This window comes from Leptodactylus fuscus, unplaced genomic scaffold (assembly GCF_031893055.1).
Source record: "Leptodactylus fuscus isolate aLepFus1 unplaced genomic scaffold, aLepFus1.hap2 HAP2_SCAFFOLD_152, whole genome shotgun sequence".
Classification (NCBI taxonomy): Eukaryota; Metazoa; Chordata; class Amphibia; order Anura; family Leptodactylidae; genus Leptodactylus; species Leptodactylus fuscus.
In genome coordinates, this window is record NW_027440174.1 from 139,221 (window position 1) to 163,528 (window position 24,308).

The following is a 24,308-nucleotide window of genomic DNA, read 5'->3' on the forward strand; positions in this document are numbered from 1 at the left end:
TGTCCTACAGTCGGCCTCTCCTGACATGGCTGATAACAGATAGTAATAGATTGTATTCCCCTGTCCTACAGTCGGCCTCTCCTCTCCTGACATGGCTGATTACAGATAGTAATAGATTGTATTCCCCTGTCCTACAGTCGGCCCCTCCTCTCCTGACATGGCTGATAACAGATAGTAATAGATTGTATTCCCCTGTCCTACAGTCGGCCTCTCCTCTCCTGACATGGCTGATAACAGATAGTAATAGATTGTATTCCCCTGTCCTACAGTCGGCCCCTCCTGACATGGCTGATAACAGATAGTAATAGATTGTATTCTCCTGTCCTACAGTCGGCCTCTCCTCTCCTGACATGGCTGATAACAGATAGTAATAGATTGTATTCCCCTGTCCTACAGTCGGCCCCTCCTGACATGGCTGACAACAGATGGTAATAGATTGTATTCCCCTGTCCTACAGTCGGCCTCTCCTCTCCTGACATGGCTGATAACAGATAGTAATAGATTGTATTCTCCTGTCCTACAGTCGGCCTCTCCCCTCCTGACATGGCTGATAACAGATAGTAATAGATTGTATTCCCCTGTCCTACAGTCAGCCTCTCCTGACATGGCTGATAACAGATAGTAATAGGAGAGGAGAGGCCGACTGTAGGACAGGAGACTACAATCTGACATGGCTGATGACAGATAGTAATAGATTGTACTCCCCTCTCCTACAGTCGGCCTCTCCTCTCCTGACATGGCTGATGACAGATAGTAATAGATTGTACTCCCCTCTCCTACAGTCGGCAGGGACATGCTGGGAGTTGTAGTCATCACTCTCGGCCGCTCTTCACATTTGGCATGGAGGTGAATGAGGGAGAATTCGGCTGTTTCTGTCCTCAGTAACACTCCAGCATCCGGTGCACAAGAGCCGACTGTGACAGACCGGCCATGGGTGACAGCGTCCCCTCCTTCCTTCCCGGGGCACATGACAGGGGCAGTTCCCCCCCCCCCCCCGCGGTAACATACAGGCGGAGGGCTTGTTCTGCTTTCATCATGACGTTTAATGAAGCCCTTCCCCCACACAGTCCTCCCGAACATTCATCTGCATAGCTCAGCGGCGCCCCCTCAGGCTCGGCCCCCTCGCACCGCTGCCGCAGCCTCTGCTTTATACATTGTGCAATGCTTTACATGATTGGAGACAGTCTCATAAAATACAGAGCAATAAATACACCCGCCCCACAACACCCCCCACCACCACCGGCAGCACAGCGCCCTCCTCTGGAGGAAAAATAGACTTGTGCTGGTACTCGGCTCATCTCCATGAACAGTGACAAGATGGAGGACGGGGAGGCTGCTGCCATCTCCTTATGTACAGGTGGGGCAGGGGCTCGGCCGGGGGCTTCCTTCTTCCAGGGTCACGCAGGGCTCACCCTTAGTTGGTGTCCATACAGTCCAAGTCCTGTGGTCTGTCCTGTGGGCCAAGGTCGTCCTCAGCGGGTGGAGAGCCCAGAGACGCTGCAGGGGAGGAGGCCTTGAAGCTGCCGCCATCTTGTCTCTGGTAGAACAGTACGTACGCCGCTTTCGTCTAGTGGGACAAAGGAAGAGACGTCAGTAGAGAACGAGCAGCAGGGGCCAAAGTGACGGGGCCCGAGGCCGCCATGGTCAAGAGCTAGAGCCCATATACACAAGGCTCTCCGGGCCGACTCATTGTAACGCAGACAGCGAGAGGCCTGGGGTCATGTGACACCTACCACAATCTGATCTTCAGACGCCGGAGACACGCTGCTGTCATCAAAGTAATACCACTGTTGCGTCTCCTGGTTCTTCGCATATGCCGTATCTACAACGGGGACACAAGCGGCCATCAGCGTGGATGAGGAAGGAGAAAGAAGGAGGAGAAGCAGCAGGAAGAGGAGAAGGAGCAGGAGGAGAAGGAGAAGCAGGAGGAGAAGGAGAAGAAGGAGGAGGAGGAACAGGAGGAGGAGCAGGTGGAGGAGAAGGAGAAGGAGGAGGAGAAGGAGAAGCAGGAGGAGAAGGAGAAGAAGGAGAAGAAGGAGGAGGAACAGGAGGAGAAGCAGGAGGAGAAGGAGAAGCAGGAGGAGAAGGAGAAGCAGGAGGAGAAGGAGAAGCAGGAGGAGAAGGAGAAGCAGGAGGAGAAGGAGAAGCAGAAGGAGAAGCAGAAGCAGAAGGAGAAGCAGAAGGAGGAGGAGGAGAAGCAGGAGGAGGAGGGAGAAGGAGAAGGAGGAGGAGGAGAAGCAGGAGGAGGAGAAAGGAGGAGAAGCAGGAGGAGGAGAAGGAGAAGCAGGAGGAGAAGGAGAAGCAGGAGGAGAAGGAGAAGCAGGAGGAGAAGAAGGAGGAGGTGGAGGAGGAGAAGGAGCAGGTGGAGAAGCAGGAGAAGGAGGAGAAACAGGTGGAGGAGAAGGAAAAGCAGGAGGAGGAGAAAGGAGGAGAAGCAGGAGGAGAAGGAGCAGGTGGAGGAGGAGAAGGAGCAGGAGGAGAAGGAGAAGCAGGAGGAGGAGGAGGAGGAGAAGGAGAAGCAGGTGGAGAAGGAGAAGCAGGAGGAGGAGAAGAAGGAGGAGGAACAGGAGGAGGAGCAGGTGGAGGAGAAGGTGGAGGAGAAGGAGGAGGAGAAGGAGGAGGAGAAGGAGAAGCAGAAGGAGAAGGAGGAGAAGGAGAAGAAGGAGGAGGAACAGGAGGAGAAGCAGGTGGAGGAGAAGCAGGAGGAGAAGGAGAAGGAGAAGCAGGAGGAGAAGGAGAAGCAGAAGGAGAAGCAGAAGGAGGAGGAGGAACAGGAGGAGGAGCAGGTGGAGGAGAAGGAGAAGCAGGAGGAGGAGAAAGGAGGAGAAGCAGGAGGAGGAGAAGGAGAAGCAGGAGGAGAAGGAGAAGCAGGAGGAGAAGGAGAAGCAGGAGGAGAAGGAGAAGCAGGAGGAGAAGGAGAAGCAGGAGGAGAAGAAGGAGGAGGTGGAGGAGGAGAAGGAGCAGGTGGAGAAGCAGGAGAAGGAGGAGAAACAGGTGGAGGAGAAGGAAAAGCAGGAGGAGGAGAAAGGAGGAGAAGCAGGAGGAGAAGGAGAAGCAGGAGGAGAAGGAGAAGCAGGAGGAGGAGGAACAGGAGGAGGAGGAACAGGAGGAGGAGGAGAAGGAGAAGCAGGTGGAGAAGGAGAAGCAGGAGGAGGAGAAGAAGGAGGAGGAACAGGAGGAGGAGCAGGTGGAGGAAAAGGAGAAGCAGGAGGAGGAGCAGGTGGAGGAGAAGTAGAAGAAGGAGAAGGAGCAGGTGGAGGAGGAGGAGGAGCAGGAGGAGGAGCAGGTGGAGGAGAAGTAGAAGAAGGAGAAGGAGCAGGTGGAGGAGGAGAAGGAGCAGGTGGAGGAGGAGAAGGAGCAGGTGGAGGAGGAGAAGGAGCAGGTGGAGGAGGAGAAGGAGCAGGTGGAGGAGGAGAAGGAGCAGGTGGAGGAGGAGAAGGAGCAGGTGGAGGAGGAGAAGGAGCAGGTGGAGGAGGAGAAGGAGCAGGTGGAGGAGGAGCAGGAGCAGGTGGAGGAGGAGCAGGAGCAGGTGGAGGAGGAGCAGGTGGAGGAGGAGCAGGAGCAGGTGGAGGAGGAGAAGGAGCAGGAGGAGGAGGAGAAGGAGCAGGTGGAGGAGGAGAAGGAGCAGGTGGAGGAGGAGAAGGAGCAGGTGGAGGAGGAGAAGGAGCAGGTGGAGGAGGAGAAGGAGCAGGTGGAGGAGGAGAAGGAGCAGGTGGAGGAGGAGAAGGAGCAGGTGGAGGAGGAGCAGGAGCAGGTGGAGGAGAAGGAGCAGGTGGAGGAGGAGAAGGAGCAGGTGGAGGAGGAGCAGGTGGAGAAGCAGGAGGAGGAGCAGGTGGAGGAGAAGGATCAGGTGGAGGAGGAGCAGGAGCAGGTGGAGGAGCAGGAGGAGGAGCAGGTGGAGGAGAAGGATCAGGTGGAGGAGGAGAAGCAGGAGGATGAGAAGGAGCAGGTGGAGAAGGAGGAGCAGGAGGATGAGAAGGAGCAGGTTGAGGAGGAGCAGGTGGAGAAGGAGCAGGAGGAGAAGGAGCAGGAGGAGAAGGAGCAGGAGGAGAAGGAGCAGGAGGAGAAGGAGCAGGAGGAGAAGGAGAAGCAGGTGGAGGAGGAGAAGGAGGAGGAGAAGGAGGAGGAGAAGGAGGAGGAGAAGGAGGAGGAGAAGAAGGAGCAGGAGGAGCAGGTTGAGGAGGAGAAGGAGCAGGTGGAGGAGGAACAGGAGGAGGAGAAGAAGAAGGAGAAGGATCAGGTGGAGGAGGAGCAGGTGGAGGAGAAGCAAGAGGAGGAGAAGAAGAAGGAGAAGGATCAGGTGGAGGAGGAGAAGGATCAGGTGGAGGAGGAGAAGGATCAGGTGGAGGAGGAGAAGGATCAGGTGGAGGAGGAGAAGGATCAGGTGGAGGAGGAGAAGGATCAGGTGGAGGAGGAGAAGGATCAGGTGGAGGAGGAGAAGGATCAGGTGGAGGAGTAGAAGAAGAAGGAGGAGGAGCAGGAGTAGAAGAAGAAGGAGGAGGAGGAGCAGGAGTAGAAGAAGGAGGAGCAGGAGTAGAAGAAGGAGGAGCAGGAGTAGAAGTAGAAGGAGGAGGAGCAGGAGTAGAAGAAGAAGGAGGAGGAGCAGGAGTAGAAGAAGAAGGAGGAGGAGCAGGAGTAGAAGAAGAAGGAGGAGGAGCAGGAGTAGAAGAAGAAGGAGGAGGAGCAGGAGCGCTCAGACAGGACTACACAATAAGCCTTGGATACTCACAGTGGCCACCGCCCATGCCGCCATAGTGATTAGATACAGCCACAAGGTCGTACACGTAGGGTCCAGCCGCTGGATCACAGACAAACTCTGACATGTTAAGGTTTCTGCAGCAAAAGGACACAAAGGGTTAATGGGACAGGAGGGCACCGAGGGGTGGGGGGGTTGGACACGTGATGGGATTACACTGAAGCCATCACTACAAAGAGGTGCCGAGTCAGCTACTGTGTATTGTGTGGGTGGGTCACAATAGTTTGACCTGGAGTGGGGGGAGGTATGACCCCTGGCCCACCCCCCTTCTTACCTAATAGGGAACTCCACCACCGCGTCCAGCTTATCCCGCCAGTAGCGATTATACGAGAAGCGCTTTAAATGCACCACAAGAATTTTTGGCAAAGACCAGAGGTCAAACTTTTTGGTGGCTCTCTGATGCTTCCGGCAGTTTGGGCAATACCTGGTAGAGAAAGGTAAAAATAAGTGAGGCAGGGCCCAGCGTGCGGCCCTCGGGGGCCCCAGACTACAGGAGGGGTGGCAGAGGCTCACCAGGGGTCGTGCTCTCCTAGGACCTCCGTCTTGGTAAAGAGCTGGATACAATCTCTAAGTGCTACCGTCATCTTCTTCTTCTGCGGCTGCATCATGGACTCGTGTTTATCAAAGGCCTGTGTAGGGAACGAGAGGTTAAAGAAGCCAAAAACCAATCCAATCATTACAACCCCCAACATGTAGCCCCGCCGCTCACCTCCGCCTCCGGGTCATCGTAATACAACTTCTTCGCCTCAGTGTCCCAGTCAATGGCCACCGTGGAATAGGCTGAGAAAGATCAGACAGCAGCAGTGAGTAAAGCCAAACATGGCCGACAGTGGGAAACTCCTAAAATCAGCCAAATCTGACTTTGTGCAATTTCTGGTTACTTCCAGCAAGTCTGACTAGACCTTGTACACTATAAAGTGTCCTCGCTGTGATTTTCGGTCTGTAGCAGGGGTTTGGGGACGTTCCTTTTGCGACGCCTGTGCATTATGGACTACATTAAATCAAGGATCGAAAAAAGGGAAGGTTTGGTAAGCCGGTATACGAAATCATCCTCTACCGAAAAAGCCAACGCCCAAGAGACTACTACTGCAGACCCTCAAAGGGGACTCATTTCACATGATGAACTCCGTTCCAAAGTTTGGACACTTGAGACACTTAATTGCTGAAATTCGGCACTCCTTGGACCACCAGTTCCTTCTCATATACTTGGAGGAGGGTCTTGTGCCTCGAGGCCTTTGGCGCCGTCACTGAGGATTGGAGTAACCATCTTATACAGAAACGTAAACGTCTAGCTGAGGCCTTAGGTCAAGAAATCACTAGTGGAACGTTAGGGCTAGAGACAGATCATGGTCACCCCAGCTTTACCAAAATCAATCAGGTCTTGTGCACTAGGTCTCTCAATATAGAGGGAAATTCTAGCGTACAAGACAGGTCAGCCTGACAGAGCGAGACCATTTCAAAAATGACAACATTAGGTTTTGGGAAAAGAAGTTTAAAAGAATGGACAAGACCGCGTGATCGAGGGTCTCGTGCCCTAAGGACTCCCAAAACCCATAAGAGATCAAAGACCTTCCACATCCAACCACCAAGGGCTAATGTTTGTTAATATCTTAAAAGATCGTTCTAAACTCAGAGAAACCGTCCAGTCTCGATCAGCCAATTCTAATCACGGCCTAAAGGGCGCAGTAATCTCCTCGGGATAAATCTAAGGAACATCTGGAGACAAAGTCTAAAAAGCTCATTCCTAAAGTCTCTACGAGCACATCTAGGAAACAACCAAATCTAATCGAGCTCCCCTCCCTCCTCCACTGCGGGAAAAGAATCCAAAAGACCTAATAAGACGTAACTTCCGGGAAGCTAGGCCCTCCACCTCCGTGTCATTCCCAGCTACCACCTCCCATCGTTCTCCACCTCCGTGTCATTCCCAGCTACCACCTTCCATCGTTCTCCACCTCCGTGTCATTCCCAGCTACCACCTCCCATCGTTCTCCACCTCCGTGTCATTCCCAGCTACCACCTCCCATCGTTCTCCACCTCCGTGTCATTCCCAGCTACCACCTCCCATCGTTCTCCACCTCCGTGTCATTCCCAGCTACCACCTTCCATCGTTCTCCACCTCCGTGTCATTCCCAGCTACCACCTTCCATCGTTCTCCACCTCCGTGTCATTCCCAGCTACCACCTTCCATCGTTCTCCACCTCCGTGTCATTCCCAGCTACCACCTCCCATCGTTCTCCACCTCCGTGTCATTCCCAGCTACCACCTTCCATCGTCCTCCACCTCCGTGTCATTCCCAGCTACCACCTCCCATCGTCCTCCACCTCCGTGTCATTCCCAGCTACCACCTTCCATCGTTCTCCACCTCCGTGTCATTCCCAGCTACCACCTTCCATCGTCCTCCACCTCCGTGTCATTCCCAGCTACCACCTTCCATCGTTCTCCACCTCCGTGTCATTCCCAGCTACCACCTCCCATCGTTCTCCACCTCCGTGTCATTCCCAGCTGCCACCTCCCATCGTTCTCCACCTCCGTGTCATTCCCAGCTACCACCTCCCATCGTCCTCCACCTCCGTGTCATTCCCAGCTACCACCTTCCATCGTCCTCCACCTCCGTGTCATTCCCAGCTACCACCTTCCATCGTTCCCCACCTCCGTGTCATTCCCAGCTACCACCTTCCATCGTTCTCCACCTCCGTGTCATTCCCAGCTACCACCTTCCATCGTTCTCCACCTCCGTGTCATTCCCAGCTACCACCTCCCATCGTTCTCCACCTCCGTGTCATTCCCAGCTACCACCTTCCATCGTTCTCCACCTCCGTGTCATTCCCAGCTACCACCTTCCATCGTTCTCCACCTCCGTGTCATTCCCAGCTACCACGTTCCATCGTTCTCCACCTCCGTGTCATTCCCAGCTACCACCTCCCATCGTTCTCCACCTCCGTGTCATTCCCAGCTACCACCTTCCATCGTCCTCCACCTCCGTGTCATTCCCAGCTACCACCTTCCATCGTTCTCCACCTCCGTGTCACTGCCAGCTACCACCTTCCATCGTTCTCCACCTCCGTGTCATTCCCAGCTACCACCTCCCATCGTTCTCCACCTCCGTGTCATTCCCAGCTACCACCTTCCATCGTTCTCCACCTCCGTGTCATTCCCAGCTACCACCTCCCATCGTTCTCCACCTCCGTGTCATTCCCAGCTACCACCTTCCATCGTTCTCCACCTCCGTGTCATTCCCAGCTACCACCTTCCATCGTTCTCCACCTCCGTGTCATTCCCAGCTACCACGTTCCATCGTTCTCCACCTCCGTGTCATTCCCAGCTACCACCTCCCATCGTTCTCCACCTCCGTGTCATTCCCAGCTACCACCTTCCATCGTCCTCCACCTCCGTGTCATTCCCAGCTACCACCTTCCATCGTTCTCCACCTCCGTGTCACTGCCAGCTACCACCTTCCATCGTTCTCCACCTCCGTGTCATTCCCAGCTACCACCTCCCATCGTTCTCCACCTCCGTGTCATTCCCAGCTACCACCTTCCATCGTTCTCCACCTCCGTGTCATTCCCAGCTACCACCTTCCATCGTTCTCCACCTCCGTGTCATTCCCAGCTACCACCTCCATGTCATTCCCAGCTGCCACCTTCCATCGTTCTCCACCTCCGTGTCATTCCCAGCTACCACCTTCCATCGTTCTCCACCTCCGTGTCATTCCCAGCTACCACCTTCCATCGTTCTCCACCTCCGTGTCATTCCCAGCTCCCACCTCCCATCGTTCTCCACCTCCGTGTCATTCCCAGCTACCACCTCCCATCGTTCTCCACCTCCGTGTCACTGCCAGCTACCACCTCCCATCGTTCTCCACCTCCGTGTCACTGCCAGCTACCACCTCCCATCGTTCTCCACCTCCGTGTCATTCCCAGCTACCACCTCCCATCGTTCTCCACCTCCGTGTCATTCCCAGCTACCACCTCCCATCGTTCTCCACCTCCGTGTCATTCCCAGCTACCACCTCCCATCGTTCTCCACCTCCGTGTCATTCCCAGCTGCCACCTCCCATCGTTCTCCACCTCCGTGTCATTCCCAGCTGCCACCTTCCATCGTTCTCCACCTCCGTGTCATTCCCAGCTACCACCTCCCATCGTTCTCCACCTCCGTGTCATTCCCAGCTGCCACCTCCCATCGTTCTCCACCTCCGTGTCATTCCCAGCTGCCACCTCCCAATCTATTCCATACACCAGCCGAGTATCCGCCATCTGCATGGTGTCCAATACCCAGAAGTCACCACTTAGCTCCACTTTCTGACAACAGCAATACTTGTACCTTTATGGAGTTAGAAGACTGACTGATTACTACTCAGGATAGCCCCATAGCCCGACCACCCCAAGACGCATCAGGCAAGGTCACCACCCTCCTCAATAACACTAGTACCAAGGTCTCTCTTCTAGCCCGACCTCTGGAACTCACCTCGTCTATTCCGCTAACTTCTTATCATGTACAAGAAAGAAGACGTCTAACTAAAATATCAGACTCACAGCTACACAACAGAAAGGGAAACCAACAGCAGCCATTCACCATCACCAGGAAGAGGAACAGACGGGGAACTAGAGGGAAATGCAACAACCCAGGGCCAAACCTGATCAGCCCCAGCAGAAAGAAGAACAGACGGGGAACTAGAGGGAAATGCAACAACCACAGGGCCAAACCTGATCAGCCCCAGCAGAAAGAAGAACAGATGGGGAACTAGAGGGAAATGCAACAACCACAGGGCCAAACCTGATCAGCCCCAGCAGAAAGAAGAACAGATGGGGAACTAGAGGGAAATGCAACGACCACAGGGCCAAACCTGATCAGCCCCAGCAGAAAGAAGAACAGATGGGGAACTAGAGGGAAATGCAACAACCACAGGGCCAAACCTGATCAGCCCCAGCAGAAAGAAGAACAGACGGGGAACTAGAGGGAAATGCAACGACCCAGGGCCAAACCTGATCAGCCCCAGCAGAAAGAAGAACAGATGGGGAACTAGAGGGAAATGCAACGACCACAGGGCCAAACCTGATCAGCCCCAGCAGAAAGAAGAACAGACGGGGAACTAGAGGGAAATGCAACGACCACAGGGCCAAACCTGATCAGCCCCAGCAGAAAGAAGAACAGACGGGGAACTAGAGGGAAATGCAACGACCACAGGGCCAAACCTGATCAGCCCCAGCAGAAAGAAGAACAGATGGGGAACTAGAGGGAAATGCAACAACCACAGGGCCAAACCTGATCAGCCCCAGCAGAAAGAAGAACAGACGGGGAACTAGAGGGAAATGCAACGACCCAGGGCCAAACCTGATCAGCCCCAGCAGAAAGAAGAACAGACGGGGAACTAGAGGGAAATGCAACGACCACAGGGCCAAACCTGATCAGCCCCAGCAGAAAGAAGAACAGATGGGGAACTAGAGGGAAATGCAACAACCACAGGGCCAAACCTGATCAGCCCCAGCAGAAAGAAGAACAGATGGGGAACTAGAGGGAAATGCAACAACCACAGGGCCAAACCTGATCAGCCCCAGCAGAAAGAAGAACAGACGGGGAACTAGAGGGAAATGCAACGACCACAGGGCCAAACCTGATCAGCCCCAGCAGAAAGAAGAACAGACGGGGAACTAGAGGGAAATGCAACGACCACAGGGCCAAACCTGATCAGCCCCAGCAGAAAGAAGAACAGACGGGGAACTAGAGGGAAATGCAACGACCACAGGGCCAAACCTGATCAGCCCCAGCAGAAAGAAGAACAGACGGGGAACTAGAGGGAAATGCAACGACCACAGGGCCAAACCTGATCAGCCCCAGCAGAAAGAAGAACAGATGGGGAACTAGAGGGAAATGCAACAACCACAGGGCCAAACCTGATCAGCCCCAGCAGAAAGAAGAACAGATGGGGAACTAGAGGGAAATGCAACAACCCAGGGCCAAACCTGATCAGCCCCAGCAGAAAGAAGAACAGACGGGGAACTAGAGGGAAATGCAACGACCCAGGGCCAAACCTGATCAGCCCCAGCAGAAAGAAGAACAGACGGGGAACTAGAGGGAAATGCAACGACCCAGGGCCAAACCTGATCAGCCCCAGCAGAAAGAAGAACAGACGGGGAACTAGAGGGAAATGCAACGACCACAGGGCCAAACCTGATCAGCCCCAGCAGAAAGAAGAACAGACGGGGAACTAGAGGGAAATGCAACGACCACAGGGCCAAACCTGATCAGCCCCAGCAGAAAGAAGAACAGACGGGGAACTAGAGGGAAATGCAACGACCACAGGGCCAAACCTGATCAGCCCCAGCAGAAAGAAGAACAGATGGGGAACTAGAGGGAAATGCAACAACCACAGGGCCAAACCTGATCAGCCCCAGCAGAAAGAAGAACAGATGGGGAACTAGAGGGAAATGCAACAACCCAGGGCCAAACCTGATCAGCCCCAGCAGAAAGAAGAACAGACGGGGAACTAGAGGGAAATGCAACGACCACAGGGCCAAACCTGATCAGCCCCAGCAGAAAGAAGAACAGATGGGGAACTAGAGGGAAATGCAACGACCCAGGGCCAAACCTGATCAGCCCCAGCAGAAAGAAGAACAGACGGGGAACTAGAGGGAAATGCAACGACCACAGGGCCAAACCTGATCAGCCCCAGCAGAAAGAAGAACAGACGGGGAACTAGAGGGAAATGCAACGACCACAGGGCCAAACCTGATCAGCCCCAGCAGAAAGAAGAACAGATGGGGAACTAGAGGGAAATGCAACGACCACAGGGCCAAACCTGATCAGCCCCAGCAGAAAGAAGAACAGATGGGGAACAGGGAGGAGGAGGAGGGTGACACATAGGAATGAAGCAGGGCGCCTTGTGTCTGACAGTACTACTCTCCCCTCACTCACATCTAGAAGAGGGCGCCTATATCCAAGCCATACTAACAGGCAGAGAGCCTTCTGGGACAGCTGCACCCTTACCATCTCCCTAAGGTGCACACAGAGACTCCAGTGGGGCCACCCATTACTTCAGCTCTCAATGCGCTAACCCACAAGCTTTCACATTACGTTGATGTATTATTACACAGGCATGTAGTGAATTCACCGCCATATTTGGAAGATTCGGCAATGCTGATCCGCCAGATACTCCCTTTGCAATGGAAACGTACCTCCATACGGGCAGTTCTAGAGGTCAGCAGCCTACAGAGTAACAGGTCACACCATAAAGGCCTTAGGACAACTGAAACCAGAGTCTGACAATCATCATCTTCCAGCAGCACAAAGAGAATTCGCACCAAGCAGTATTGTATTTATTCTGAAACACAATGGCTATAAAAATAGAATGATAAATTCTTTATGCGAAATAAGGGAACGGCAATGGAGGCCAGGAAGGCCCCGAGCTACGCCAACCTGTCTATGGGTCAGTCTGAAAACATATGGCTATACGATAACCACCACTGGCCAAATCATCTCATCTACATTAGACGGGACATAGAGGACTTCATCTTATTTGGGATGGACCGGCAATATCCTGTGAACACTTTACAGAATATCTTAATTCTAATACTTGGGGGATCCTTCTGTCCGGGAAATCAGATCCAAAATCAATCGAATATTTAGATCTTACATTAACTAGTGAAGATGGAAACATTTGTACCAAAGCCTGGTGGCCTGCAAGAGCCGCACTACAGGAGATGGAAACAAAACGGCTCTTTTGGACAATTTCCTCGTATCAGACGCAACTGCACCAAAGATGGCGGCTTCCAGACCCAAAGCACAATTCTTTCCGGCATGTTCTAGAGCTAGCCACTTATATCAGGAACAATGGCTAACTCCAATACAGACTTCACCCTCTAAACACTACGATGGAGATTGGATACAGCGCTTAGCTCAGCCTGTCACTATATAAAGGACAGTCCTACATAATGACCCCTCCTTAAGAAAGTCCTTCCCTCAAGACCAGGCTGTACTGTTAGAAGGGCTAGAACCCTAAGACGTCTCGTGGCCCCAATAAATTGCCGCCTTTGAAACCGTCTCAATTATTAATTCACAACCTGAAGGAAATTTCTGTGGCAATCGAAACAGTCGCAAGTGTTGTAAATCCATTAAAAATGGAGACTGTGACGTGAGCAGCTTCACTACAAATGAAACCTTCAAATTAGAATATCCTGTGGATTGCACGGCCACATCTGTCACCTACCCAGTGCCCCTGTGGCCTCCAGTAGATCGCTAGAACAACAAGACAATTGCGCGCTCGAATCTTATTCATGGCGTCACTAACCACAGAGTCTCGAGCTGAATACAACAGTCTCAGTGGTCTGACTGTAACAGCCACGGATCGGATCCCTCCCGGAGCCACCAATAGACTTAGTACATTAAACAAGAGGGAAATCTTCTGGCTATTTACACACTGCGTCCTGCCGTCTGAACATAGCCAAGTAGGAGAACCAGTCGCCTTAGTCTACTTCTACCAATAGTGCTTATTCCCCTCCCCCCGTCTATGTAGAGATGGCGCGAGGTCTATTGGGGGATACCTGGCACATCCAGCTGCGATTCTTGGGGAATATTTGAAGTCGCAGTCACACACTTACCCCTTCTGGCACTATTCTACTTACCAGACACATCACTTCTGGTTCCATCATAACATTAAGGCTTAAGTGAGTGATTAACATTTCCCGTCCTATAAAGACATGCCCTGTAATGTCTAACTACTGCGCATGCGCCGATCGCCTATACGTCCCAATGTGGAACACATGACCAGCCGGAAACGCTCTGGTGAGTGGAGGGAAGTGAGTAGGACTCACCACACATATACATCTAGTGGACGCTTGGAGCGCAGTGTGCAGCATCTTCTGTATGGTCGCACTTTGATACGGTGGATTAGTATTTCTTATGGCGGCACGATTAATGATATAGGCGAGGGGGCCGCTCTACCCTCTGTATATTCCATCCACTGGTTCTTGTCCTTAGTGCTACCTCTATGGACGCCTATCTGTATAATACGCAGGATAGCCACTCCGCTCATCAGGAGACATTTATACTGCAGATATGGGACTCTCATCCACTGGGCGGTGGCAGAGACTTCTGCAATGCCCTCACATATTTTCCATCCTATTCTATGTATTATTAATGACATATTTACTATTTGATGTCTGTAGACGGATTTTATATTGATTATTGCATTCATTTGTGTCCAAGCCATCTTTTATATTCTCAGAACCTAGACGTGAAGATTTCTTCTACCTGTTTTTTGGTTTTTACTCAGTTCTGCACATGACAAAGGGGAGGTGTGTCCGAAACCCGCTGATCCTTAGCGTTGTGCATCCTTTTACATCTAAGCGAGCGCCGGCCATTGCTCCATTGGATACTGCTTGATGGGTGTTTAGGAGACGGTGGCCACAAGCTAACCAGGTGACAGCCGCCGGCTCGGACTGTGTGCAATGTCTGCTTACACTAGACCTTCCATCTATGAAGTGTCCTCGCTGTCTCCGTGTTTCTAAAGTCATCCAGAGGTAGAACACGCCTCAAAGCCCCATGGCAACTAAGGCGGCGCCGAAACCCTTCAAGAGTTCAAGCCATTTATACCTGAATGGGGGAGCCCACCAAGGCCCGTACATCTATACCCACATCCCCCCACATGACCTAATCAGCCCCCCCACACCCTTCTGACCTCTATGCCCCCCCCCACATCCCTCTGACCTCTATGCCCCCCCACATCCCTCTGACCTCTATGCCCCCCCCACATCCCTCTGACCTCTATGCCCCCCCCACATCCCTCTGACCTCTATGCCCCCCCCACATCCCTCTGACCTCTATGCCCCCCCACATCCCTCTGACCTCTATGCCCCCCCACATCCCTCTGACCTCTATGCCCCCCCACATCCCTCTGACCTCTATGCCCCCCCATCCCTCTGACCTCTATGCCCCCCCATCCCTCTGATCTCTATGCCCCCCCACACCCCTCTGACCTCTATGCCCCCCCACATCCCTCTGACCTCTATGCCCCCCCATCCCTCTGACTTCTATGCCCCCCCATCCCTCTGATCTCTATGCCCCCCCACACCCCTCTGACCTCTATGCCCCCCCCACATCCCTCTGACCTCTATGCCCCCCCCATCCCTCTGACCTCTATGCCCCCCCATCCCTCTGACCTCTATGCCCCCCCATCCCTCTGACCTCTATGCCCCCCCACATCCCTCTGACCTCTATGCCCCCCCACATCCCTCTGACCTCTATGCCCCCCCATCCCTCTGACCTCTATGCCCCCCCACATCCCTCTGACCTCTATGCCCCCCCACATCCCTCTGACCTCTATGCCCCCCCCCACATCCCTCTGACCTCTATGCCCCCCCCCCACATCCCTCTGACCTCTATGCCCCCCCATCCCTCTGACCTCTATGCCCCCCCACACCCCTCTGACCTCTATGCCCCCCCCATCCCTCTGACCTCTATGCCCCCCCCCACATCCCTCTGACCTCTATGCCCCCCCACACATCCCTCTGACCTCTATGCCCCCCCACACATCCCTCTGACCTCTATGCCCCCCCCCACATCCCTCTGACCTCTATGCCCCCCCCCACATCCCTCTGACCTCTATGCCCCCCCCACATCCCTCTGACCTCTATGCCCCCTCTCTTCATACTCACAGGTCAGTTTCAGGAAGGAGCCCTCGGCCGGCATGCTGCCCACATCAGACGTGGCGTAGGAGTTCACCAGGCTGAAGCAGAAGAGCCTCTTGCGGAAGTCTTGGGCTTTCTTTGGCATTTTATTGCAGGGACTACATCCCTCTGAGCTCTCATCCTCCACGCTGTCGTCTGATTGGCCATTGGACTCCTCGGGGGACGACTCCTGCTCCTCCTGCTCTTCCTGATGATCCATCTCCTCATCTAGAAAACATGGAACACAGGTCTCCACTGAGCCGGTGGTGCCATGAGTGGCCAATGAGCAAGGAGCCGGTGGTGACTCTTACCATCATAGAGGCCATTGGAGCCATTGCAGGCCGCGGGGTCGCTGGACAGGCAGGAGTATTCCTCCGGTAATGGAGTCTTTATATAACGTCTGTAGGGAAGGAGCCGAACATTTTAGGAACCAGCACAGACCCCTGACCGCCTGCGCAGCCCCAGAGGGAGCAGCCGCTTTACACACTACCAGCCACTTACTGGATTCTCTCCAAGACGAGGTTATACAGCATGTCCGCCGTCAGCTTCTGCCGAGGCACCGAGATCAGGAGAGGCTGCCCAAACAGGATGGTGCCGGCTGCAGTGCTCTGACGGAAGCGTCTCTCGCGGAAGCAGATGGGTAGCGTGAGCCACTCAGAATCAGAACCCCGCAGAGACTTCACCTCATATCTGCAACACACAAAGGAGAAGAGGGGAAAGTAAAGAGGACGGCCGGAGGAGACAGCGAAAGGGAGAGGAGAAGTAAAGAGGACGGCCGGAGGAGACAGGGAGAGGAGAAGTAAAGAGGACGGCCGGAGGAGACAGGGAGAGGAGAAGTAAAGAGGACGGCCGGAGGAGACAGGGAGAGGAGAAGTAAAGAGGACGGCCAGAGGAGACAGGGAGAGGAGGAGTAAAGAGGACGGGCGGAGGAGACAGCGAAAGGGAGAGGAGAAGTAAAGAGGACGGCCGGAGGAGACAGGGAGAGGAGAAGTAAAGAGGACGGCCGGAGGAGACAGGGAGAGGAGGAGTAAAGAGGACGGGCGGAGGAGACAGGGAGAGAAGAAGTAAAGAGGACGGGCGGAGGAGACAGGGAGAGGAGAAGTAAAGAGGACGGGCGGAGGAGACAGGGAGAGGAGAAGTAAAGAGGACGGCCGGAGGAGACAGGGAGAGGAGAAGTAAAGAGGACGGGCAGAGGAGACAGGGAGAGGAGAAGTAAAGAGGACGGGCGGAGGAGACAGGGAGAGGAGAAGTAAAGAGGACGGGCGGAGGAGACAGGGAGAGGAGAAGTAAAGAGGACGGGCGGAGGAGACAGGGAGAGGAGAAGTAAAGAGGACGGGCGGAGGAGACAGGGAGAGGAGAAGTAAAGAGGACGGGCGGAGGAGACAGGGAGAGGAGAAGTAAAGAGGACGGGCGGAGGAGACAGGGAGAGGAGAAGTAAAGAGGACGGGCGGAGGAGACAGGGAGAGGAGAAGTAAAGAGGACGGGCAGAGGAGACAGGGAGAGGAGAAGTAAAGAGGACGGCCGGAGGAGACAGGGAGAGGAGAAGTAAAGAGGACGGCCGGAGGAGACAGGGAGAGGAGAAGTAAAGAGGACGGGCAGAGGAGACAGGGAGAGGAGAAGTAAAGAGGACGGCCGGAGGAGACAGGGAGAGGAGAAGTAAAGAGGACGGGCAGAGGAGACAGGGAGAGGAGAAGTAAAGAGGACGGGCGGAGGAGACAGGGAGAGGAGAAGTAAAGAGGACGGCCGGAGGAGACAGGGAGAGGAGAAGTAAAGAGGACGGGCAGAGGAGACAGGGAGAGGAGAAGTAAAGAGGACGGGCAGAGGAGACAGGGAGAGGAGAAGTAAAGAGGACGGGCGGAGGAGACAGGGAGAGGAGAAGTAAAGAGGACGGCCGGAGGAGACAGGGAGAGGAGAAGTAAAGAGGACGGGCGGAGGAGACAGGGAGAGGAGAAGTAAAGAGGACGGCCGGAGGAGACAGGGAGAGGAGAAGTAAAGAGGACAGCCGGAGGAGACACGACCAGGAAGAGATGAGGGAGACACCAGAAAGGGAGAAGAGACGAGGGCTTCTCCTTCTGACTATGATGACTCCAGAGTGGGCACCCAATTGGAAGGTGCCCAAGTTCACAATGATGTGACATGGCTCAGCCTCTAGGATGTTCCTCCAACCACATGATCATTATAAAGTAATCTATATTGTATATCCTTGCACTTATAGTGCTATAGCGCCCCCAGTGGCCATTACTACAAGTGACAATAGAAAAGTGAACATTACAGAGATGAACGTACACAAAGAGGTCATCGCGCTCCATGATGTGACTGAGCATCTCATCCGTCTGGAAGATCTTGTGGAAGCGATGATTGTAGACATCAGTCACCACCATCTGTGCGGAGAGAGGAGAGATAATGGCGCTGCAGAAATGGGAGGGGAAGGGGTGTCAGCGAGGAGGGGGAGCAGTGACACTTACATTTTCAGCAGGCACTCCGGACAGTTTAGAGAGCGCTGCACACAGGTCAGAGACTGTCCCCATTTTAGGCACAACCAATCGATACTGTACAGACAAGAAGTGGTGTCAGATCAGGCGTGTGCGTACAGGACACATCCCATGTGACACGTGAACTCACCTGAGTGGGCTTACACTGAGGGTCTGCGCGCACCAGGAACACCTCCATAGTGCGGTCCTTCTTCATAGGAAGGGGGAGGGTGAGATAACAGAATGGGTCAAAGGTGACGGACACTTTGGAGCATTCAGGACACACTAGCGTAGACTTAAAGAGGCCGTGAAAAATGTCCACAATGATGGAGTTGTTCCTCCGCAGGTGATTGTCCCACGCCTCTGTCGCCACCACCTGAGGGATGGGAGGAGTGAATGGGCAGAAGACAACTCACAGTCCCCGCCCACCCAAATCTCACCCCTCCCCCACATACTGAGTCTGGTCGCCCATTTGCGTCTTTCAGCTCCAAGTATGGTTTCTTTTTGACTCTGTTGAGATCCTCGTGCAGACCGTCCAACAGAAACGCCAAGAGCTCCTGGGAGTCCTGCTGCTGGTACCCCGAAAACTGCGGAGCGAAGCGGCCAACCTGTGTCTGACAGAGGAAGAGGAGAAGTCACTGAGCATGCTCAGAGAGACTGCTGGAAACAATCAGCACGACTTGTAATGGAGGAGATTATAGCCTATGAAGCCAGCAGAATAGTGAGCGCAGCTCTGGGGTATAATACAGGATAAGTAATGTAATGTATGTACACAGTGACTGCACCAGCAGAATAGTGAGCGCAGCTCTGGAGTATAATACTGGATAAGTAATGTAATGTATGTACACAGTGACTGTACCAGCAGAATAGTGAGCGCAGCTCTGGAGTATAATACAGGATAAGTAATGTAATGTATGTACACAGTGACTGCACCAGCAGAATAGTGAGCGCAGCTCTGGAGTATAATACAGGATAAGTAATGTAATGTATGTACACAGTGACTGTACCAGCAGAATAGTGAGCGCAGCTCTGGAGTATAATACAGGATAAGTAATGTAATGTATGTACACAGTGACTGCACCAGCGGAATAGTGAGCGCAGCTCTGGAGTATAATACAGGATAAGTAATGTAATGTATGTACACAGTGACTGTACCAGCAGAATAGTGAGCGCAGCTCTGGAGTATAATACAGGATAAGTAATGTAATGTATGTACACAGTGACTGCACCAGCAGAATAGTGAGCGCAGCTCTGGAGTATAATACAGGATAAGTAATGTAATGTATGTACACAGTGACTGCACCAGCAGAATAGTGAGCGCAGCTCTGCAGTATAATACATGATATGCAATGTGTGCATACAGAGATTGTAATAATTCTAGAGAGTGGTTGCAGACATAATTCATACAATATGAGTTTTGGAGGTGAAGACTTGGGTTTGCCTCTAAGATATTCTTTGCAGGCAGTGCTGGGTCGTCTTACCTTGAACATGCGTGGAGCCACATAGGAATGCTCCCCGGACCAGATCTGGCGTATCAGGTCGGCATAGGCAGTGGCGATCTCTCCCTTCATCCCCAGTGGATTGTCCCTGTTTATCTCCTCCTTATATTCATCGGTCAGGAAGTATTCGGTCAGGGGCGGGGTGTTGCTCAAACACTGAAAACCACAAAAAAAGAAACTAACTAGTATCTGGCCACAAAGCATGAAATGCAGCTGCCGAAAAGTCTGTCCCCCAGCAGTGAGGACCCCGAGATCCCCGGAGGTGCTGAGCTCAGATGTAGGTTGTGCTGGGATTGGAGGAGTCTGCATAGCTGTAGGCCACAATACAGACCTGGGCAGTACAGTATACATTACCCTATGTCTTCTAATCACAAACACCTTACTTAACCCCTTCCCGTCACTGACATTTTTCGAGTTTAGTTTCTGACTACCACATAACTAATTTTTCGTCAGCGTCAGCGCAACTTTCTTACGGGCTTCAGTCTTACAATGTTCACTCTGCAGCCAAAATGACTCCACCTGTATTCTATACATCCCCCGTATGCTATAGAGAAGCCTGTATTCTATATGTCCCCCATATTCTATATGTCCCCCGTATGCTATGGAGAAGCCTGTATTCTATATGTCCCCCGTATGCTATGGAGAAGCCTGTATTCTATATGTCCCCCGTATGCTATGGAGAAGCCTGTATTCTATATGTCCCCCGTATGCTATAGAGAAGCCTGTATTCTATATGTCCCCCATATTCTATATGTCCCCCGTATGCTATAGAGAAGCCTGTATTCTATATGTCCCCCATATTCTATATGTCCCCCGTATGCTATAGAGAAGCCTGTATTCTATATGTCCCCCGTATGCTATAGAGAAGCCTGTATTCTATATGTCCCCCGTATGCTATAGAGAAGCCTGTATTCTATATGTCCCCCGTATGCTATGGAGAAGCCTGTGTTCTATATGTCCCCCGTATGCTATAGAGAAGCCTGTGTTCTATATGTCCCCCGTACGCTATAGAGAAGCCTGTATTCTATATGTCCCCCGTACGCTATAGAGAAGCCTGTATTCTATATGTCCCCCGTATGCTATAGAGAAGCCTGTATTCTATATGTCCCCCGTATGCTATGGAGAAGCCTGTGTTCTATATGTCCCCCGTATGCTATAGAGAAGCCTGTATTCTATATGTCCCCCGTATGCTATGGAGAAGCCTGTGTTCTATATGTCCCCCGTATGCTATGGAGAAGCCTGTGTTCTATATGTCCCCCGTATGCTATGGAGAAGCCTGTATTCTATATGTCCCCCGTATGCTATGGAGAAGCCTGTATTCTATATGTCCCCCGTATGCTATGGAGAAGCCTGTATTCTATATGTCCCCCGTATGCTATAGAGAAGCCTGTATTCTATAAGTCCCCCGTATGCTATAGAGAAGCCTGTATTCTATATGTCCCCCATATTCTATATGTCCCCCGTATGCTATAGAGAAGCCTGTATTCTATATGTCCCCTGTACACTATAGAGAAGCCTGTATTCTATATGTCCCCGTATGCTATAGAGAAGCCTGTATTCTATATGTCCCCCATATTCTATATGTCCCCCGTATGCTATAGAGAAGCCTGTATTCTATATGTCCCCTGTACACTATAGAGAAGCCTGTATTCTATATGTCCCCGTATGCTATAGAGAAGCCTGTATTCTATATGTCCCCCGTATGCTATAGAGAAGCCTGTATTCTATATGTCCCCCATATTCTATATGTCCCCCGTATGCTATAGAGAAGCCTGTATTCTATATGTCCCCCGTATGCTATAGAGAAGCCTGTATTCTATATGTCCCCCATATTCTATATGTCCCCCGTATGCTATAGAGAAGCCTGTATTCTATATGTCCCCCGTATGCTATAGAGAAGCCTGTATTCTATATGTCCCCCGTATGCTATAGAGAAGCCTGTATTCTATATGTCCCCCGTATGCTATATGTCCCCCGTATGCTATATGTCCCCCATATTCTATATGTCCCCCGTATGCTATAGAGAAGCCTGTATTCTATATGTCCCCCGTATGCTATGGAGAAGCCTGTATTCTATATGTCCCCCGTATGCTATAGAGAAGCCTGTATTCTATATGTCCCCCGTATGCTATAGAGAAGCCTGTATTCTATATGTCCCCCGTATGCTATGGAGAAGCCTGTATTCTATATGTCCCCCGTATGCTATGGAGAAGCCTGTATTCTATATGTCCCCCGTATGCTATGGAGAAGCCTGTATTCTATATGTCCCCCGTATGCTATGGAGAAGCCTGTATTCTATATGTCCCCCATATTCTATATGTCCCCCGTATGCTATAGAGAAGCCTGTATTCTATATGTCCCCCGTATGCTATAGAGAAGCCTGTATTCTATATGTCCCCCGTATGCTATAGAGAAGCCTGTATTCTATATGTCCCCTGTACACTATAGAGAAGCCTGTATTCTATACTTCCCACGTATGCTATATGTCCCCCGTATGCTATGGAGAAGCCTGTATTCTATATGTCCCCCCTATGCTATAGAGAAGCCTGTATTCTATATGTCCCCCTATGCTATAGAGAAGCCTGTATTCTATATGTCCCCCGTATGCTATAGAGAAGCCTGTATTCTATTATGTCCCCCGTATGCTATAGAGAAGCCTGTATTCTATATGTCCCCCGTATGCTATAGAGAAGCCTGTATTCTATATGTCCCCCGTATGCTATAGAGAAGCCTGTATTCTATATGTCCCCCGTATGCTATGGAGAAGCCTGTATTCTATATGTCCCCCGTATGCTATAGAGAAGCCTGTATTCTATATGTCCCCTGTACACTATAGAGAAGCCTGTATTCTATACTTCCCACGTATGCTATATGTCCCCCGTATGCTATGGAGAAGCCTGTATTCTATATGTCCCCCCCTATGCTATAGAGAAGCCTGTATTCTATATGTCCCCCTATGCTATAGAGAAGCCTGTATTCTATATGTCCCCCATATGCTATATGTCCCCCATATTCTATATGTCCCCCGTATGCTATGGAGAAGCCTGTATTCTATATGTCCCCCGTATGCTATGGAGAAGCCTGTATTCTATATGTCCCCCATATTCTATATGTCCCCCGTATGCTATAGAGAAGCCTGTATTCTATATGTCCCCCGTATGCTATAGAGAAGCCTGTATTCTATATGTCCCCCGTATGCTATAGAGAAGCCTGTATTCTATATGTCCCCTGTACACTATAGAGAAGCCTGTATTCTATACTTCCCACGTATGCTATATGTCCCCCGTATGCTATGGAGAAGCCTGTATTCTATATGTCCCCCCTATGCTATAGAGAAGCCTGTATTCTATATGTCCCCCTATGCTATAGAGAAGCCTGTATTCTATATGTCCCCCGTATGCTATAGAGAAGCCTGTATTCTATTATGTCCCCCGTATGCTATAGAGAAGCCTGTATTCTATATGTCCCCCGTATGCTATAGAGAAGCCTGTATTCTATATGTCCCCCGTATGCTATAGAGAAGCCTGTATTCTATATGTCCCCCGTATGCTATGGAGAAGCCTGTATTCTATATGTCCCCCGTATGCTATAGAGAAGCCTGTATTCTATATGTCCCCTGTACACTATAGAGAAGCCTGTATTCTATACTTCCCACGTATGCTATATGTCCCCCGTATGCTATGGAGAAGCCTGTATTCTATATGTCCCCCCCTATGCTATAGAGAAGCCTGTATTCTATATGTCCCCCTATGCTATAGAGAAGCCTGTATTCTATATGTCCCCCATATGCTATATGTCCCCCATATTCTATATGTCCCCCGTATGCTATAGAGAAGCCTGTATTCTATATGTCCCCCGTATGCTATGGAGAAGCCTGTATTCTATATGTCCCCCGTATGCTATGGAGAAGCCTGTATTCTATATGTCCCCCCTATGCTATAGAGAAGCCTGTATTCTATATGTCCCCTGTACACTATAGAGAAGCCTGTATTCTATACTTCCCACGTATGCTATATGTCCCCCGTATGCTATGGAGAAGCCTGTATTCTATATGTCCCCCCTATGCTATAGAGAAGCCTGTATTCTATATGTCCCCTGTACACTATAGAGAAGCCTGTATTCTATACTTCCCACGTATGCTATATGTCCCCCGTATGCTATGGAGAAGCCTGTATTCTATATGTCCCCCCTATGCTATAGAGAAGCCTGTATTCTATATGTCCCCTGTACACTATAGAGAAGCCTGTATTCTATACTTCCCACGTATGCTATATGTCCCCCGTATGCTATGGAGAAGCCTGTATTCTATATGTCCCCCCTATGCTATAGAGAAGCCTGTATTCTATATGTCCCCCCTATGCTATAGAGAAGCCTGTATTCTATATGTTCCCCCTATGCTATAGAGAAGCCTGTATTCTATATGTCCCCCATACTCTTCAATACGGTTCCAATGATACCAAATTTATATAATTTTTATTTACTTTTTAATCCTTTAAAAATCTAAAACTTTACAAAACTATTGTTTTTATTGTTAGTCGCCATATTCGGCCATCGGTAACTTTTCTTGCCCGGGGGGGGGGGATATAGGATCTCTTGGCGGGGTCAGGTGTAGAGTTTATAGTATTTTGGGGAACGTCTATCACTTTCATCAGTTCTGCGGCGTTCACCATACGGGGACGTTATCGGACATGGGGACACCTCATGTGCAAGTGTTTCGCTGTACTATTCTATGTATTATAGCGGGGGGGGGATGGGATTTGGGGATATGAACCCTTTATGACATGCCTGGGGTATATATCAGGCTCCTGCTGCTTGTCCTGTCCTGCAGAGTCATCTCTCATCTTGGACATGAGCGCTGGGGCTCTGCTGGTGACTATAACGTAGACCTGCTTGGTAGGGTGACAGTGGCCGCCATCGGCTG

The 24,308-nt window shown here is 51.7% G+C and overlaps 1 protein-coding gene across 1 annotated transcript in view; it reads right to left on the reverse strand.

The window, feature by feature from the left end:
• Positions 1-1,019: 1,019 nt before the first annotated feature.
• The window catches only part of USP4 (ubiquitin specific peptidase 4), a 28,216-nt gene continuing 4,927 nt past the window's right edge, over positions 1,020-24,308 (reverse strand). Inside the window, exons 9-22 of the mRNA XM_075261496.1 lie at positions 19,370-19,543; positions 18,344-18,502; positions 18,040-18,264; positions 17,883-17,966; positions 17,704-17,798; positions 15,919-16,107; positions 15,729-15,817; positions 15,406-15,645; positions 5,466-5,536; positions 5,270-5,385; positions 5,031-5,180; positions 4,730-4,833; positions 1,734-1,822; positions 1,020-1,567 (exon numbers count right to left, since the gene is read on the reverse strand). Of these exons, the coding sequence (XP_075117597.1) occupies positions 1,415-1,567; positions 1,734-1,822; positions 4,730-4,833; positions 5,031-5,180; positions 5,270-5,385; positions 5,466-5,536; positions 15,406-15,645; positions 15,729-15,817; positions 15,919-16,107; positions 17,704-17,798; positions 17,883-17,966; positions 18,040-18,264; positions 18,344-18,502; positions 19,370-19,543 (1,938 nt within the window). The 3' untranslated portion in view covers positions 1,020-1,414. The remainder of the gene's footprint in view (positions 1,568-1,733; positions 1,823-4,729; positions 4,834-5,030; positions 5,181-5,269; positions 5,386-5,465; positions 5,537-15,405; positions 15,646-15,728; positions 15,818-15,918; positions 16,108-17,703; positions 17,799-17,882; positions 17,967-18,039; positions 18,265-18,343; positions 18,503-19,369; positions 19,544-24,308) is intronic.